Source organism: Danio rerio, chromosome 21, assembly GCF_049306965.1.
Source record: "Danio rerio strain Tuebingen ecotype United States chromosome 21, GRCz12tu, whole genome shotgun sequence".
In the NCBI taxonomy this organism is placed as follows: domain Eukaryota; kingdom Metazoa; phylum Chordata; class Actinopteri; order Cypriniformes; family Danionidae; genus Danio; species Danio rerio.
Window position 1 is genome coordinate 12,960,001 of NC_133196.1, and position 20,186 is coordinate 12,980,186.

At 34.0% G+C, this 20,186-nt stretch overlaps 2 protein-coding genes across 52 annotated transcripts in view; one reads left to right on the top strand and one right to left on the bottom strand.

Moving 5' to 3' along the window:
• Positions 1 to 20,186, top strand: part of gtf3c5 (general transcription factor IIIC, polypeptide 5) — a 678,526-nt gene that overhangs the window by 223,439 nt on the left and 434,901 nt on the right. The window lies entirely within an intron of this gene.
• The window catches only part of cast (calpastatin), an 89,720-nt gene that overhangs the window by 24,481 nt on the left and 45,053 nt on the right, over positions 1 to 20,186 (bottom strand). For 50 of the 51 annotated variants that reach the window (XM_021468879.3, XM_073934823.1, XM_073934820.1 and 47 more), the window contains 7 exons: positions 19,965 to 20,027; positions 18,499 to 18,582; positions 16,545 to 16,622; positions 16,355 to 16,465; positions 14,844 to 14,951; positions 14,619 to 14,735; positions 12,930 to 13,028 (listed from right to left, as the gene is read on the bottom strand). In XM_021468879.3, the coding sequence (XP_021324554.1) occupies positions 12,930 to 13,028; positions 14,619 to 14,735; positions 14,844 to 14,951; positions 16,355 to 16,465; positions 16,545 to 16,622; positions 18,499 to 18,582; positions 19,965 to 20,027 (660 nt within the window). The remainder of the gene's footprint in view (positions 1 to 12,929; positions 13,029 to 14,618; positions 14,736 to 14,843; positions 14,952 to 16,354; positions 16,466 to 16,544; positions 16,623 to 18,498; positions 18,583 to 19,964; positions 20,028 to 20,186) is intronic. The other variant, NM_001130591.2, reaches the window with a different exon arrangement.

Below are 20,186 nucleotides of genomic sequence, written 5' to 3' on the forward strand. Positions count from 1 at the left end.
ATAGATTTAAAGCAGTGTATAGATAGATAGATAGATAGATAGATAGATAGATAGATAGATAGATAGATAGATAGATAGATAGATAGATAGATAGATAGATAGATAGATAGATAGATAGATATAGATAGATAGATAGATAGATAGATAGATAGATAGATAGATAGATAGATTAAAGCAGTTTATAGATAGATAGATAGATAGATAGATAGATAGATAGATAGATAGATAGATAGATAGATAGATAGATAGATAGATAGATAGATAGATAGATAGATAGATAGATAGATAGATTAAAGCAGTGTATAGATAGATAGATAGATAGATAGATAGATAGATAGATAGATAGATAGATAGATAGATAGATAGATAGATAGATAGATAGATAGATAGATAGATAGATAGATAGATAGATAGATTAAAGCAGTGTATAGATAGATAGATAGATAGATAGATAGATAGATAGATAGATAGATAGATAGATAGATAGATAGATAGATAGATAGATAGATAGATAGATAGATAGATAGATAGATAGATAGATAGATAGATAGATTAGATTAAAGCAGTGTATAGATAGATAGATAGATAGATAGATAGATAGATAGATAGATAGATAGATAGATAGATAGATAGATAGATAGATAGATAGATAGATAGATAGATAGATAGATAGATAGATAGATAGATAGATAGATAGATAGATAGATTAAAGCAGTTTATAGATAGATAGATAGATAGATAGATAGATAGATAGATAGATAGATAGATAGATAGATAGATAGATAGATAGATAGATAGATAGATAAAAGCAGTTTGAAAAAGGATAGATAGATAGTTTTGAGGTCACAAAGTTAAATCTATTAAGTCAATGACAGTCTTTTGCAGTAAAAGCCTATGGGACAGTTGTTGCTAGGGTGCAGTATCTGGTAGTTAGGGTGTGGCTAGAAAGTTAAAAGCTCTTTAGTTATTGGCAGTTTGGTAGTCTGAGTTAAATGAGCTCAGCCATTAGTCTGTATGACAGTCTGATGCAGAGTTATGAGCTCACAAAGTTTGATCCCATGTTAAGTCAATGAAAGTCTTTTGAATGGAAGTCTATGGGGCAGTTTCTAGGGTCCAAAAGTGGTTGCTAGGGCGTGGCCAGAAAGTTAAAAGCTCATCAGTTATTGGCAGTTAGGTAGTCTGAGTTAAATGAGCCCAGTTAGAAGTCTGTGTGACAGTCTGATGCAGAGTTATGAGCTCACAAAGTTTGATCCCATGTTAAGTCAATGAAAGTCTTTTGAATGGAAGTCTATGGGGCAGTTTCTAGGGTCCAAAAGTGGTTGCTAGGGCGTGGCCAGAAAGTTAAAAGCTCATCAGTTATTGGCAGTTAGGTAGTCTGAGTTAAATGAGCCCAGTTAGAAGTCTGTGTGACAGTCTGATGCAGAGTTATGAGGTCACAAAGTTTGGTCCAATGTTAAGTCTATGGGATTTTTCTGATGGTCCCGGGACGTTTTTCGGAAAATCGAAAGTCGGATCAGTCAGAAAAGATATGGCATAATGAGTCAGAATAGTTTGGAGGTCTGGTGTGAGTTTGGTGGTCATAGCTCGAAAGCTCTAGGAGGAGATAGATTTTGAATTTTAGTCTCAGAAGAAGAAGAATAATATATAAAAAAAATAATAAGTTTAAATAGGATTTCAGTAGTCTGGCTTGTTTCTCAAGCCAGCCTAATAACTAGATTCTTAAAGTTTGAGAACAAACTTTGAGGCTGGCTTGTGAAAGCCTGACGGTAATAGTTTATTTAAACAGTTTTAAAATGTATGAAAAGATAGATAGATAGATAGATAGATAGATAGATAGATAGATAGATAGATAGATAGATAGATAGATAGATAGATAGATAGATGTTGTTAGCATGATTCTAGCATGAATTAGCATAATGTTAGCATGATTCTAGCATGAATTAGCATGTTGTTAGCATGATTCTAGCATGAATTAGCATGCTGTTAGCATGATTCTAGCATGAATTAGCATAATGTTAGCATGATTCTAGCATGAATTAGCATGTTGTTAGCATGATTCTAGCATGAATTAGCATGTTGTTAGCATGATTCTAGCATGATTTAGCATGTTGTTAGCATGATTCTAGCATGATTTAGCATGTTGTTAGCATAATTCTAGCATGAATTAGCATGTTACTAGCATGATTCTAGTATGAATTAGCATGTTACTAGCATGATTCTAGCATGATATAGCATGTTACTAGCATGATTCTAGCATGAATTAGCATGTACCTAGCATGATTTTAACATGAATTAGCATGTTACTAGCATGATTTTAGCATAAATTAGCACGATTCTAGCATGAATTAGCAGGTTGTTAGCATGATTCTAGCATGAATTAGCATGTTACTAGCATGATTCTAGCATGAATTATCATGTTGTTAGCATGATTCTAGCATGAATTAGTATGTTACTAGCATGATTCTAGCATGAATTAGCATGTTACTGACATGATTCTAGCATAAATTAGCATGTTGTTAGCACGATTCTAGCATGAATTAGCATTTGACTAGCATGATTCTAGCATGAATTAGCGTGTGACTAGCATGATTCTAGCATGAATTAGCATGTTGTTAGCATGATTCTAGCATGAATTAGCATGTTACTAGCATGATTCTAGCATGAATTAGCATGTTGTTAGCATGATTCTAACATGAATTAGCATGCTACTAGCATGATTCTAACATGAATTAGCATGTTGTTAGCATGATTCTAGAATGAATTAGCATGTAACTAGCATGATTCTAGCATGAATTAGCATGTGACTAGCATGATTCTAGCATGAATTAGCATGTAACTAGCATGATTCTAGCATGAATTAGCATGTTGTTAGCATGAAGGATAGATAGATAGAGATAGATAGATAGATAGATAGATAGATAGATAGATAGATAGATAGATAGATAGATAGATAGATAGTTAGAGATAGATAGATAGACAGATAGATAGATAGATAGATAGATAGATAGATAGATAGATAGATAGATAGATAGATAGATAGATAGTTAGAGATAGATAAATAGATAGATAGATAGATAGATAGATAGATAGATAGATAGATAGATAGATAGATAGATAGATAGATAGATAGATAGATAGATAGATAGTTAGAGATAGATAGATAGATAGATAGAGATAGATAAATAGATAAATAGATAGATAGATAGATAGATAGATAGATAGATAGATAGATAGATAGATAGATAGGTAGAGATAGATAGATAGATAGATAGATAGATAGATAGATAGATAGATAGATAGATAGATAGATAGATAGATAGATAGATAGATGGTGTGCGAGCCTGATTCAAACAAGCCAACCCCCGCCTCTCTACGATGTTCTGATGCTGAGATATAGCTGCTATTATATCGTTGCTAGGTTAGTCTGTTTTGTTGCTATGGAGTTGATTGACAGCTTAGACTGATGATGTATCAAAGCTTCTTGCCCGTATGAACAGTTAAACACAACCCCCATGTCTCTATCACACTGCAGCATGACAATATCAGTCTGAACCTCTTTAATGGCAGTCTATGGGACAGTTGCTAGGGTGCAGTATCTGGTTGTTAGGGTGTGGCTAGAAAGTTAAAAGGCCATCAGTGATTGGCTGCTGGCTAGACTGAGTTAAATGAGCTCAATCATTAGTCTGTAGGACAGTCTGATGCAGAGTTATGGGTTCACAAAGTTTGATCCCATGTAAAGTCAATGAGAGTATTTTGCAATGGAAGTCTATGGGACGGTTTCTAGGGTCCAAAAGTGGTTGCTAGGGCGTGGCCAGAAAGTTTAAAGGTGGTCAGTCATTGGCAGTTTGATAGTCTGAGTTAAATGAGCCCAGTTAGAAGTCTGTGTGACATTCTGATGCGGAGTTATGAGGTCACAAAGTTTGATCCAATGTTATGTCTATGGGATTTTTCCGACGGTCCCGGGACGTTTTTCGGAAAACCGAAAGTCGGATCAGTCGGAAAGGATATAGCAACTCGAGTCAGAATAGTTCGGAGGTCTGACCCGAGTTTGATGGTCATAGCTTGAAAGGCCTAGGACGAGATAGAGTTTAATTTTTAGTCTCAGAAGAAGAATAATAATATTAACTAGATTCTTAAAGTTTGAGAACAAACTTTGAGGCTGGCTTGTGAAAGCCTGACGGTAATAGTTTATTTAAACAGTTTTTAAAAAGTATGAAAAGATAGATAGATAGATAGATAGATAGATAGATAGATAGATAGATAGATAGATAGATAGATAGATAGATAGATGTTGTTAGCATGATTCTAGCATAAATTAGCATAATGTTAGCATGATTCTAGCATTAATTAGCATGTTGTTAGCATGATTCTAGCATGATTTAGCATGTTGTTAGCATGATTCTAGCATGATTTAGCATGTTGTTAGCACGATTCTAGCATGAATTAGCATGTTACTAGCATGATTCTAGCATGAATTAGCATGTTGTTAGCAAAATTCTAGCATGAATTAGCATGTTACTAGCATGATTCTAGTATGAATTAGCATGTTACTAGCACGATTCTAGCATGAATTAGCATGTTACTAGCATGATTCTAGAATGAATTAGCATGTACCTAGCATGATTTTAACATGAATTAGCATGTTACTAGCATGATTTTAGCATGAATTAGCACGATTCTAGCATGAATTAGCATGTTGTTAGCATGATTCTAGCATGAATTAGCATGTTACTAGCATGATTCTAGCATGAATTATCATGTTGTTAGCATGATTCTAGCATGAATTAGTATGTTACTAGCATGATTCTAGCATGAATTAGCATGTTACTAGCATGATTCTAGCATGAATTAGCATGTTGTTAGCACGATTCTAGCATGAATTAGCATTTGACTAGCATGATTCTAGCATGAATTAGCATGTTGTTAGCATGATTCTAGCATGAATTAGCATGTTACTAGCATGATTCTAGCATGAATTAGCATGTTGTTAGCATGATTCTAACATGAATTAGCATGTGACTAGCATGATTCTAGCACGAATTAGCATGTTGTTAGCATGATTCTAACATGAATTAGCATGTTACTAGCATGATTCTAGCATGAATTAGCATGTTGTTAGCATGATTCTAGCATGAATTAGCATGTTGTTAGCATGATTCTAGCATGAATTAGCATGTGACTAGCATGATTCTAGCATGAATTAGCATGTAACTAGCATGATTCTAGCATGAATTAGCATGTAACTAGCATGATTCTAGCATGAATTAGCATGTAGCTAGCATGATTCTAGCATGAATTAGCATGTTGTTAGCATGATGGATAGATAGATAGATAGATAGATAGATAGATAGATAGATAGATAGATAGATAGATAGATAGATAGATAGATAGATAGATAGATAGATAGTTAGAGATAGATAGATAGATAGATAGATAGATAGATAGATAGATAGATAGATAGATAGATAGATAGATAGTTAGAGATAGATAGTTAGAGATAGATAGATAGATAGATAGATAGATAGATAGATAGATAGATAGATAGATAGATAGATAGATAGATAGATAGATAGATAGATAGATGGATGGTGTTCGAGCATGAGTCAAACAAGCCAACCCCCGCCTCTCTACGAAGTTCTGATGCTGAGATATAGCTGGTGCCATATCGTTGCTAGGTTACTCTGTTTTGTTGCTATGGAGTTGATTGACAGCTTAGACTGATGATGTATCAAAGCTTCTTGCCAGTATGAACAGTTAAAAACAACCCCCATGTCTCTATCACACTGCAGCATGACAATATCAGTCTGAACCTCTTTAATGGCAGTCTATGGGACAGTTGCTAGGGTGCAGTATCTGGTTGTTAGGGTGTGGCTAAAAAGTTAAAAGGCCATCAGTGATTGGCTGCTGGCTAGACTGAGTTAAATGAGCTCAGCCATTAGTCTGTAGGACAGTTTGATGCAGAGTTATGAGCTCACAAAGTTTGATCCAATGTAAAGTCAATGAGAGTCTTTTGCAATGGAAGTCTATGGGACGGTTTCTAGGGTCCAGAAGTGGTTGCTAGGGCGTGGCCAGAAAGTTTAAAGGTGATCAGTCATTGGCAGTTTGATAGTCTGAGTTAAATGAGCCCAGTTAGAAGTCTGTGTGACATTCTGATGCGGAGTTATTAGGTCACAAAGTTTGATCCAATGTTACGTCTATGGGATTTTTCCGACGGTCCCGGGACGTTTTTCGGGAAACCGAAAGTCGGATCAGTCGGAAAGGATATAGCAACTCGAGTCAGAATAGTTCGGAGGTCTGACCCGAGTTTGATGGTCATAGCTTGAAAGGCCTAGGACGAGATAGAGTTTAATTTTTAGTCTCAGAAGAAGAATAATAAATATAACTAGATTCTTAAAGTTTGAGAACAAACTTTGAGGCTGGCTTGTGAAAGCCTGACGGTAATAGTTTATTTAGTTTAAACAGTTTTTAAAACTATGAAAAGATAGATAGATAGATAGATAGATAGATAGATAGATAGATAGATAGATAGATAGATAGATAGATAGATAGATAGATAGATAGATTAGCATGTTATTAGCATGATTCTAACATGAATTAGCATGTTTTTAACATGATTTTAGCATGAATTAGCATGTTACTAGCATGATTTTAGCGTAAATTAGCATGTTACTAGCATGATTTTAGCATGAATTAGCATGATTCTAGCATGAATTAGCATGTTGTTAGCATGATTCTAGCATGAATTAGCATGTTGTTAGCACGATTCTAGCATTAATTAGCATGTTACTAGCATGATTCTAGCATGAATTAGCATGTTGTTAGCATGATTCTAGCATGAATTAGCATGTTACTAGCATGATTTTAGCATGAATTAGCATGTTACTAGCATGATTCTAGCATAAATTAGCATGTTGTTAGCATGATTCTAGCATGAATTAGCATGCTACTAGCATGATTCTAGCATGAATTAGCATGTTGTTAGCATGATTCTAGCATGAATTAGCAAGTTGTTGGCATGATTCTAGCATGAATTAGCATGTTACTAGCATGATTTTAACATGAATTAGCATGTTACTAGCATGATTCTAGCATAAATTAGCGTGTTACTAGCATTATTCTAGCATGAATTAGCATGTTACTAGCATGATTCTAGCATGAATTAGCATGTTGTTAGCATGATTCTAGCATGAATTAGCATGTTACTAGCATGATTCTAGCATGAATTAGCATGTTGTTAGCATGATTCTAGCATGAATTAGCATGTTACTAGCATGATTTTAGCATGAATTAGCATGTTACTAGCATGATTCTAGCATAAATTAGCATGTTGTTAGCATGATTCTAGCATGAATTAGCTTGCTACTAGCATGATTCTAGCATGAATTAGCATGTTGTTAGCATGATTTTAGCATGAATTAGCATGTTACTAGCATGATTCTAGCATAAATTAGCATGTTACTAGCTTTATTCTAGCATGAATTAGCATGTTACTAGCATGAATTAGCATGTTGTTAGCATGATTCTAGCATGAATTAGCATGTTACTAGCATGATTTTAGCATGAATTAGCATGTTACTAGCATGATTCTAGCATAAATTAGCATGTTGTTAGCATGATTCTAGCATAAATTAGCATGCTACTAGCATGATTCTAGCATGAATTAGCATGTTGTTAGCATGATTCTAGCATGAATTAGCATGTTGTTAGCATGATTCTAGCATGAATTAGCATGTTACTAGCATGATTTTAGCATGAATTAGCATGTTACTAGCATGATTCTAGCATAAATTAGCATGTTACTAGCATTATTCTAGCATGAATTAGCATGTTACTAGCATGATTCTAGCATGAATTAGCATGTGAATAGCATGATTCTAGCATGAATTAGCATGTTGTTAGCATGATTCTAGTATAAATTAGCATGTGACTAGCATGATTCTAGCATGAATTAGCATGTGACTAGCATGATTCTAGCATGAATTAGCATGTAACTAGCATGTTTCTAGCATGAATTAGCATATTGTTAGCATGATAGATAGATAGATAGATAGATAGATAGATAGATAGATAGATAGATAGATAGATAGATAGATAGATAGATAGATAGATAGATAGATAGATAGATAGATAGAAAGAGGTAGATAGATAGATAGATAGATAGATAGATAGATAGATAGATAGATAGATAGATAGATAGATAGATAGATAGATAGATAGATAGAAAGAGGTAGATAGATAGATAGATAGATAGATAGATAGATAGATAGATAGATAGATAGATAGATAGATAGATAGATAGATAGATAGATAGATAGAAAGAGGTAGATAGATAGATAGATAGATAGATAGATAGATAGATAGATAGATAGATAGATAGATAGATAGATAGATAGATAGATAGATAGATAAATGGTGTAAGAGCATGAGTCAAACAAGCCAACCCCCGCCTCTCTACGATGTTCTGATGCTGAGATATAGCTGGTGCCATATCGTTGCTAGGTAAATCTGTTTTGTTGCTATGGAGTTGATTGACAGCTTAGACTGATGATGTATCAAAGCTTCTTGCCAGTATGAACAGTTAAAAACAACCCCCATGTCTCTATCACACTGCAGCATGACAATATCAGTCTGAACCTCTTTAATGGCAGTCTATGGGACAGTTGCTAGGGTGCAGTATCTGGTTGTTAGGGTGTGGCTAGACAGTTAAAAGGCCATCAGTGATTGGCTGCTGGCTAGACTGAGTTAAATGAGATCAATCATTAGTCTGTAGGACAGTCTGATGCAGAGTTATGAGCTCACAAAGTTTGATCCCATGTTAAGTCAATGAGAGTCTTTTGCAATGGAAGTCTATGGGACGGTTTCTAGGGTCCAAAAGTGGTTGCTAGGGCGTGGCCAGAAAGTTTAAAGGTGATCAGTCATTGGCAGTTTGATAGTCTGAGTTAAATGAGCCCAGTTAGAAGTCTGTGTGACATTCTGATGCGGAGTTATGAGGTCACAAAGTTTGACCCAATGTTACGTCTATGGGATTTTTCCGACGGTCCCGGGACGTTTTTCGGGAAACCGAAAGTCGGATCAGTCGGAAAGGATATAGCAACTCGAGTCAGAATAGTTCGGAGGTCTGACCCGAGTTTGATGGTCATAGCTTGAAAGGTCTAGGTGGAGATAGAGTTTAATTTTTAGTCTCAGAAGAAGAATAATAATATTAATAATAAAAATAATAATAAGTTTAATAGGATAACAGTAGTCTGGCTTGCTACACAAGCCAGCCTAATAATAAGTTTAATAGGATAACAGTAGTCTGGCTTGCTACACAAGCCAGCCTAACTAGATTCTTAAAGTTTGAGAACAAACTTTGAGGCTGGCTTGTGAAAGCCTGACGGTAATAGTTTATTTAGTTTAAACAGTTTTAAAAAGTAAGAAAAGATAGATAGATAGATAGATAGATAGATAGATAGATAGATAGATAGATAGATAGATAGATAGATAGATAGATAGATAGATAGATAGATTAGCATGTTATTAGCATGATTTTAACGTGAAATAGCATGTTGTTAGCATGATTCTAGCATGAATTAGCATGTACCTAGCATGATTTTAGCATGAATTAGCATGTTGTTAGCATGATTTTAGTATGAATTAGCATGTTATTAGCATGAATTAGCATGTTGTTAGCATGATTCTAGCATGTTGTTAGCACGATTCTAGCATGAATTAGCATGTTGCTAGCATGATTCTAGCATGAATTAGCATGTACCTAGCATGATTTTAACATGAATTAGCATGTTACTAGCATGATTTTAGCATGAATTAACACGATTCTAGCATGAATTAGCATGTTGTTAGCATGAATCTAGCATGAATTAGCATGTTCTTAGCATGATTCTAGCATGAATTAGCATGTTACTAGCATGATTCTAGCATGAATTAGCATGTTACTAGCATGATTCTAGCATGAATTAGCATGTTGTTAGCATGCTTCTAGCATGAATTAGCATGTTACTAGCATGATTCTAGCATGATTTAGCAAGTTGTTAGCATGATTCTAGCATGAATTAGCATGTTGTTAGCATGCTTCTAGCATGAATTAGCATGTTACTAGCATGATTCTAGCATGAATTAGCATGTTGTTAGCATGATTCTAACAAGAATTAGCATGTTACTAGCATGATTCTAGCATGAATTAGCATGTTGTTAGCATGATTCTAGCATGAATTAGCATGTTGTTAGCATGATTCTAGCATGAATTAGCATGTTGTTAGCATGAGTCTAGCATGAATTAGCATGTTACTAGCATGATTCTAGCAAGAATTAGCATGTTGTTAGCATGATTCTAACATGAATTAGCATGTTACTAGCATGAATCTAGCATGAATTAGCATGTTGTTAGCATCATTCTAGCATGAATTAGCATGTGACTAGCATGATTCTAGCATAAATTAGAATGTTGTTAGCATGATTCTAGTATGAATTAGCATGTGACTAGCATGATTCTAGCATGAATTAGCATGTTGTTAGCATGATTCTAGTATGAATTAGCATGTGACTAGCATGATTCTAGCATAAATTAGCATGTGACTAGCATGATTCTAGCATGAATTAGCATGTAACTAGCATGATTCTAGCATGAATTAGCATGTTCTTAGCATGATGGATAGATAGATAGATAGATAGATAGATAGATAGATAGATAGATAGATAGATAGATAGATAGATAGATAGATAGATGAATAGATGGATAGATGGATAGATGGATAGATAGATAGATAGATAGATAGATAGATAGATAGATAGATAGATAGATAGATCGATAGATAGATAGATCGATAGATAGATAGATCAATAGATCGATAGATAGATAGATATAGGTAGATAGATCGATAGATAGATCGATAGATAGATAGATAGATAGATAGATAGATAGATAGATAGTGGTAGATAGATAGATAGATAGATAGATAGATAGATAGATAGATAGATAGATAGATAGATAGATAGATAGATAGATAGATAGATAGATAGATGGAGTGCGAGCATGAGTCAAACAAGCCAACCCCCGCCTCTCTACGATGTTCTGATGCTGAGATATAGCTGCTGTTATATCGTTGCTAGGTTAGTCTGTTTTGTTGCTATGGAGTTGATTGACAGCTTAGACTGATGATGTATCAAAGCTTCTTGCCAGTATGAACAGTTAAAAACAACCCCCATGTCTCTATCACACTGCAGCATGACAATATCAGTCTGAACCTCTTTAATGGCAGTCTATGGGACAGTTGCTAGGGTGCAGTATCTGGTTGTTAGGGTGTGGCTAAAAAGTTAAAAGGCCATCAGTGATTGGCTGCTGGCTAGACTGAGTTAAATGAGCTCAGCCATTAGTCTGTAGGACAGTCTGATGCAGAGTTATGAGCTCACAAAGTTTGATCCAATGTAAAGTCAATGAGAGTCTTTTGCAATTGAAGTCTATGGGGCGGTTTCTAGGGTCCAAAAGTGGTTGCTAAGGCGTGGCCAGAAAGTTTAAAGGTGATTAGTCATTGGCAGTTTGATAGTCTGAGTTAAATGAGCCCAGTTAGAAGTCTGTGTGACATTCTGATGCGGAGTTATGAGGTCACAAAGTTTGATCCAATGTTACGTCTATGGGATTTTTCCGACGGTCCCGGGACGTTTTTCGGAAAACCGAAAGTCGGATCAGTCGGAAAGGATATAGCAACTCGAGTTAGAATAGTTCGGAGGTCTGACCTGAGTTTGATGGTCATAGCTTGAATGGCCTAGGAGGAGATAGAGTTTAATTTTTAGTCTCAGAAGAAGAATAATATAGAAAAATAATAATAATATTAAGTTTAATAGGATAACAGTAGTCTGGCTTGCTACACAAGCCAGCCTAATAATAATAATAAGTTTAATAGGATAACAGTAGTCTGGCTTGCTACACAAGCCAGCCTAATAAGTTTAAATAGGATTTCAGTAGTCTGGCTTGCTACACAAGCCAGCCTAATAATAATAATAAGTTTAAATAGGATAACAGTAGGTTGGCTTTGACAAGCCAGCCTAATAATAAGTTTAAATAGCATTTCAGTAGTCTGGCTTTGACAAGCCAGCCTAACTAGAGCTGAATTAAATAAACACAAACAATGAGCTAATAATGGATATAAAACCACAAATAATCTGCGCATTTAAGCTGAAAAGGCTTTAAACATCTAGATGTTTTGCTTGCTGTTGCCAGAACAACCAAGGCACGGGTATAAAGGATCTGCCCTCTTACGCAAAGTGGCAGGGAGCAGCAGCTCATTTGCATTTAAATATACACACACACATAAACAGTGGTTTTTTCACAGGTAACCTTTCTAACTGTATGTACAGTTGAAGTCATAATAATTAGCCCCCCTGAATTATTAGCCCCCCTGTTTATTTTCCCCCAATTTCTGTTTAACAGTGTTTTTTTCAACTCATTTGTAAACATAATAGTTTTAATAACTAATTTCTAATAACTGATTTATTTGATCTTTGCCATGATGAAAGCAAATAATATTTGTCTAGATATTTTTAAGACACGTCTATACAGCTTAAAGTTGCATTTAAAGGCTTAAGTAGGTTAATTAGTTTAACTAGGCAGGTTAGGGTAATTAGGCAAGTTTTTGTATAATGATGGTTTGTTCTGTTGACTATCGAAAAAAAAATTGCTTAAAGGGGCTAATAATTTTGACCTTAAGATGGGTTTTAAAAATCAAAACTGCTTTTATTATTCCAGGAATAAATTAAATAAGACTTTCTCCAGAAAAAAAAATATTATCAGACATACTGTGAAAATTTCCTTGCTCTATTAAACATCACTTGCAAAATATTTTAAAAAGATAAAAAATGAAAGTGAGGTAATAATTCTGTCTTAAACTGTACATAAATGTCATTGTTTTGAAGAAGTGATTGTAAAGTAGTACCTGTGCAGGAGGAACAGGAGCTTTGACAACAGGTGCCGATGCAGGGGTCGTGAAATCTCCTGAAAGTATGTCCATCGCATCATCTGTGTTCAGTGAAGGCTAAAACAGACATCAGCCAATCAGAACACAGTGGGACAGGCAAATCAGAGCACAGCGTTCAGTGATGGTGGCCAATCAGAACACACCCTTAACATGATTACTGATCTCTAAAAAAAAAAAATGACAGCATCACACTAGCTGCTTCTCTCTAAATGGAAATGATATTTAAAAACTATTTAGCACTGCCTTTTCAAGCTTTGGAAGTAATAAGAATAATATACGTTTTTTTGTTTGTTAGTTTTTTTTAACTTATTTTTACAAGAGAATACAACATCGCATGAATTACAATTTAGTGTAATATAGTGTTTTACATGTTAGAACATCGATTTATATCTACTAAAATGGTTGTAAATACATGTACAGAACAAAAAGCATCCTTTGGACATATAAAAGACAGAACATTTTTTATTCAACAACTATTATAATAATGAATATAAATAAATAAATAAATTAAAATAAATTAATTAATAAGAAAAATATATAAATAAATAGATAAAAGATAAAGTGAAGAAAGGAAGAAAAAAGTGTCCTTGTTCTCCGATAGTTCAGTAGAACTAATAGAGTCCGAATAGAGTTCAGTATGGCTCATAATTGAAAAATTAAAGGCATGACAGGAAAATTGAATTTAAAGAGAAAATTTCTCTTTAGAAAAATTTTTTTGAAGTCGTAATGCATTTGTTATTTGTTCCATTTGATACAGTTCCTACACTTTTTGAATCCAAGCATTATATGTTGGAGGTTCAGAATTTTGCTATCTGCATGTGATGCACTTCAAAGTTGCAGCAAGTAAGATTTGTAATAAGTAAATTTTTGATCTGACATCGAAGCCTTCAGGGCATACACATAGCAGAGCAACTGAGGGATCTTCAGAAAATTCATAATGGAAGATTTCCTTAAGGGCATTAAATATGATATTTGTTTTTAACTAAATATAAAATAAATCCTCAATAAATGTAACGTTTTTAAACAAGTATTGAAGAATTTCAATGTTCAAGAACTGAACTGAATTGCAATAAATAAAATAGTTATTAAAAAAATAAATGAACTATTTGTGCTTCTTGAAAATGATGCCTTCAGTTATAGTTTTGCCTTAATATACCAAGCAGACAGTTATTTATAGCATTAGATGTTTTTATCTACATTTAACCACTTCCAAAAATCCAAATTTGAGACATGATTCAGGATCTTCAGGGTTATTTTCCCATTTTATCATGCTTGGTGGAATGCAAAATCTTAAAAGCTCAATTTAAAAACTGCTCAAAATGTAGATTGAATCATATCGTCACCTTAGAATTATATGTTTCTATCTGACATTTTTGTCAATATTGAGTTATTGACATATTCTTATTAAATGACAACGTATTTACATTATGGGAAGTTTTACTAGTTGTTTGAATTTTAATACTTTTTGAAATAAAAAACAAATTTTACACACATACTGTTTGCCCTGGAATGCAAAAATTTTAAAGCTCGATATCTCAAAATCATTCAGAACGCAGATAGAACCTTATAATTCCAAGGTGCCGATATGATTCCAAGGTGGAGAAATATGAATTAACACACTCATTTGAGTTTTATGGAGTGTCTGACCTCTTTCGCAGGTGGAGGATATTTCTTGAGATCTTCCTCTTTGAATCTGTATTGTGGTGGAAGTGTGTCGTCTCTTTCTCCAACACGAACACCTTTCTCTGAGGTCTGTTTCTTCTCCTGTGCAAAACCATGCATATGATTAGAAAAATGTATAGGAAACTAGCAGTTTTTCAAACAATATAGTAATCTGTTTTTTAAGAAGTAGAAGAGAAAACACTTCCTTACATCAACTATCTGTCCAGGTTTGAGTTCTGGTAATTTTTGGGGTGGTTTAGAAGCCCCCAGTGTGTCGCTCAAAGCATCGAGAGCGTCCAGCGATATGGAGCTGTCCGACTGGAAGAAAACAGGTAAATAATTGAGGTAAAAGAAACCAAATGCAGTTACATTAAAACCTTCATTTAGGAGAAACAGGAAAAAGTATTGTTTTTCATGCACTGGACAATTTTAAGGTTTTAAGACTTTAAAAAAAACAAGTTGTGTCTGTATATTTCAATTATACTACTTATTTTTAAAAGCTGTGTCTTAAATTGAAGACAAACTTAAATCTCCACTTCAGCATTACTTGCAAACAACAACCTTTAGCTTTATTCAAATTGATATTCTGCAGGTTTTTACAGGGGTATATATCCAAACATAGCTTGTTTGATTATATACACAACCTTTTATTCAAAAATAAAAAGTGTATTGGTAACACTTTACAATAAGGTTCATTAGTTAATGCCTTTACTAACATGAAGTAATCATGAACAACACTTGTACAGCATTTATTAATCATATTTGAACATTTACTAATGCATTATTAACATCCAAGTCCGTGCCTGTTAACATTAGTTAATGCACCATGAGTTAACATGAACTAACAATGAACTACTGTATTTTCATTAACTAACGTTAACTAACATGAACAAATACTGTTGTAAATATATTGTTCATTGCTTGTTCCTGTTAGTAAATGCATTAATTAACATTAACTAATGAACCTTATTGTAAAGTGTGACCAGTGTATTTATATAATAGCTGTTCATAGTCATTCAAAAAATCCCCTGAAAAACACTGACTTTAATATGTAAAAATAAACATTAAACAAAAATTTTTTACCTGACTTTTAGATTTTTGTGCTACAAATGTATGCAAATCAGTGCTTATTTAAAATAAATTTACATTTAAACATAACATTCATAAAGACGTTACTAAAATATTTGCTATTCCTAAAGGTCCCGTGAAGTGTCTAGAAATGTGCATTTTTATTCAATGTTTAACAATTATCTCAACTGAAATGTGAAGATAGGGTGGGACAGAGTAGCCCCTCCTCTTAAAAAAAAACAGCCAATGGCATTTTGTTTTATCACAGCTCTGCCAGTGAGTGGTTGAGCTCAAACCCATCCAATGACAAACAAATGAAAAGCGTCTTGAAGGAGGTGGGGCATGTCAGATACTAGAGAGCATTTAATTGGTCAGAAGACTTGATGAGAAACTGAAGCATGAGGTGACATTAAATAATTCGTAGATTGATTCGTTTAGGGGGAAGTGACAAACTGAAAGCTTTGGATGTTTATATCTTCTAAATGAAAATTTTGTCACTGTTTTGGAGCAAACTAGCTCATAGATTTCCTTAAAACTAACTTTCTGACACTAACATATAACATTTTTTATTTTCATTTCACGGGACCTTTAAATGTAATTTGGTGAAGTATGGTGATGCAGTGTTTTGCCTTGAGCTAGATTTTCTGACTTACCTCTGTCTTTGCTTTGGCTGGTTGTGCATGAGTCTCCATTTTAGCTTTCTTGTCTGCCGGTGGAGCAGGTGATTTGGTTACAGCAGCAGCTTGAGACGACGCCGGTTGTTTCTGCTCAAAGAAAGAGAGACATGTTTAGTTTTGATGTTAATGCAGATGTTTTTGTCGATGTGTTTTAAAATGTTGTTACCTGCTGAGATGGTGGAGGGGGAGCAAAGTTAGTGGTGCCTGCCGATTTAACATCCACTGCTCCTATTGTTTCAGTTTTCTGGGAAGAAGTGAACACATGTCAAACAAAGAAACATTTAGTCAAGAATACGAACATACAACTGAATGGACTGTTACCATAGATCCTTTATAAAATTATCTAACTGTTAAAACTACTTTTTTTGATTTAAAATAAAGTAATATATGTATACAGCTGAAGTCAAAATTATTAGTACCCCTGTTTATTTTCCCCCCATTTTTGGTTTATTGGAGAGAAGATTTTTTCAACACATTACTAAACATAATAGTTTTAATAATAGGGTTTATAAAAGGCTTATAATTTTGATCCTAAAAATGTTTTTTTTTTTATTAAAAACTGCTTTTATTCTAGCCAAAATAAAACAAATAAGACTTTCTCCAGAAGAAAAAATATTATCAGACATACTGTGAAAAATTCCTTGCTCTGTTAAACATAATTTGTGAAAGATTTAAAAAAGAAAAAACTAATTAAAGAGGGGCTAATAATTCTGACTTCAACTGTAAATAAAATTCACTAAATTTATAGTACACAAATGATATTATAATAAAAAACAAATATGCTTTTGTTATTGATTATTTTTATTAAATGCAATAAAGCAAAATAATAATAATAATAAGAATAATTATACATTTTATAATAATTTTCATTCATTCATTTTCTTTTTTCGGCTTAGTCCCTTTATTAATCTGGGGTCGCCACAGCGGAATGAACCACAAACTTATCCAGCATATGTTTTACGCAGCGGATGCCCTTCCAGCAGCAACCCATCACTTGGAAACACCCATACACTCCCAATTTACCAATAGCGCATGTCTTTGGACTGTGGGGGGAAACCGGAGCATCCGGAAGAAACCCATGCAAACACAGGGAGAACATGCAAACTCCATACAGAAATTCCAACTAACCCAGCTAAGGCTTGAACCAGCGACCTTATTGCTGTAAGGCAATCATGCTACCCACTGCGCCACCATGACGCCTAATAATATTCATATTATGGCAATTTAATAATATAATAACTAAAAATTACAATATTTGTCAATTAAAATAAATATTAAAATGAGCTAAAATTATAAACATTTACCATTAACAGAATGTTTAGTACAGACAAAATTAATAGCAAATTAAATATTAATATCATTATTCATAGTAATAAAAAATACTTACAATAATAATAAAGCAACATGTTTATTTTAAAATTTTAATAATTATTTTACCACCACTAACAACAATAATATTAACAACAACAATAACAACAATATTTCAATAATAATAATAACAATAATATATAAACAAACTAGGAGTATGTAGAAAAAAAATCATAGAAATGTGGGTATTTATTTCAGCTTCTTTGTATCATCATAAATACAGTGCATATGTGGCATGAAAAATGTCAAACCCCCCTAACTTCAAGGGACGGTTTACTCAAAAATCAACATTTCCTCACCATTTCCTCACACTCAAGTGGTTCACCAAAGAAGATATTCTGAAAAATGTTGGGGGAATAAGCAGCCATCCATAGCAAAAAAAAAAACAATGGAAGTTGTCTTGTTCTGCGTTTAGTTTTATTAGTTGCACAGGGCGTGCAGTACTTAAATAAGAAGATGGACAGGGAATACCAAACAACATCCAGCTTTAATCTACAATGTGCTGCCGTATTACAGGTTAACCATCACTAGCAATCTCCTCTCCTAGTCGTAAATTAGTGTCACAAATATTCAGTGGTTATAAGAATATTACATAAGTAAATGGCTGTTCTCCCCCAGCATCATTTAATATCTCTTCTTTTGTGTTTAATAATCTGAAACAGCTCTAAGGGATGTGTAAATGACAAAAATGTCCTATTTGGATGAACTATCTCTTTAAGAAAAGAGTTAAGAAGCTCAGAATGAACACTCACCACGTCTGTCTTCTTTGGAGCAGCTTGAGCTGGAGACACAAACGTAGAGGAGAGAGATTCCAGTGCATCATCTGTGCTTATGGGCTTTGGGAAAACAACAAACAAATCACACATTAATACAAGACTATATAATTGAAGGCCAACTAATGATGTGATTCTAAAAAATGACCATTAGAGGGGGCTACAGACTCAAGCTCAGTGTGTAATGCGAAACAGCAGCACAAGCCGTGGAAGGAAAAGTACAGACACACCCGCTGCATACCAAGAGACATCGACATTAATAACACACTTTTAACTTATACAACAAACACGAGACGAATAATCAAAGCTCACTATGACCAGCCAAGCCAAAACAATCGGTAATTATGCAGAAAATGATGAGACGGTGATGATAATACTCAGAACTGAATGTGATGGGTGTTAACACAGATTTACACACAAAATTAGTGAAATACAGCACAGGTTAGTTGTGTGTGTGTGCTGATTACGCAACAATTCGTTGTCAATGTGAATGACTGATGCATTTGTGTTTGCTTCTGTTTGCTAGCCAACACCCTTAAAGCAAGCTAAATGTTTGGCGTTGAAATGGAAATAAAAAAAAGAAAGAGAAGCTGTGAGTGAGACAGGAAATATAATGGTAATATACATGGATGAATAATAATGTTATGAGCCATCATAGCAAGACACAAATAACAATAATTATAAAATATGGGGCTCCTTTATGGTTTTTAAGCAGCAATTATGATTAGCCGTAAGCTATGTAGCTATGAAATGTAGCTATGGGAAATTATATGTTATATGAGTTATAGTTTGAGTTAAATATATTTGTATTATTCTGTAAACCACTGATGACTTTTCTCCTATATTAAAAATGCAAATATTGTCAAAAAGACAGCTGGAAGGGCATACGCTGTGTAAAACATATGCTGGAGCAGTTTGTGGTTCATTCCGCTGTGGCGACCCCTGATAAATAAGGCATAACACAGCGAAAGTAAAACAACAAAATACTAGTGTTTTAACTCCAGAAATGCTTAAGAAATAAATATTTGGTGGAATAACCAAGAATTCCAAATTTATATGTATTATTCTGAACTATTTACATTTAAGACTTGAAAGCAATGTTATAGATTTTTTTGTTATAGATTTTTATAGATTTAAGCAAATGTCAACATTTTACTCAAACTACAGGTCACGTATAAAGAGAAGTGGTCTCTTCATTTTTATATGTGTGCACATGTGTGTGTGTGTGTGTGTGTGTGTGTGTGTGTGTGTGTGTGTATACAGGTACATACTGTTAGCACACATTTAAAAGACCAAACTAAAATTAAACTATTATGAATGTATTTTTCAATGCACAATAATATGTAAACCATACACAGCAGATGATTGTGAACTGGAAGAAAGGGAGTCACATGATTAGAAAAAAAAGCTAAAAACAACAGCACAGGCCTCCACAGATCTCCTACCTTGGGAACTTCTTTAGGCTTCTCCGGAACTCCAGCTGGAACTCCAGCTCCATGCTTCTTTTCCTGAACAGACAAGTAAACAGTGGTTATACTCAAAGCTTGATAAAATACAGTACTGACTAAAAACCAGCTCATTTGATAACAATCACTTAGGATTAAGAAACATACTGAAAATCTTAGGGTGTGTTCACACTTGTGATTTGATTGTTGGATCTGGACCAA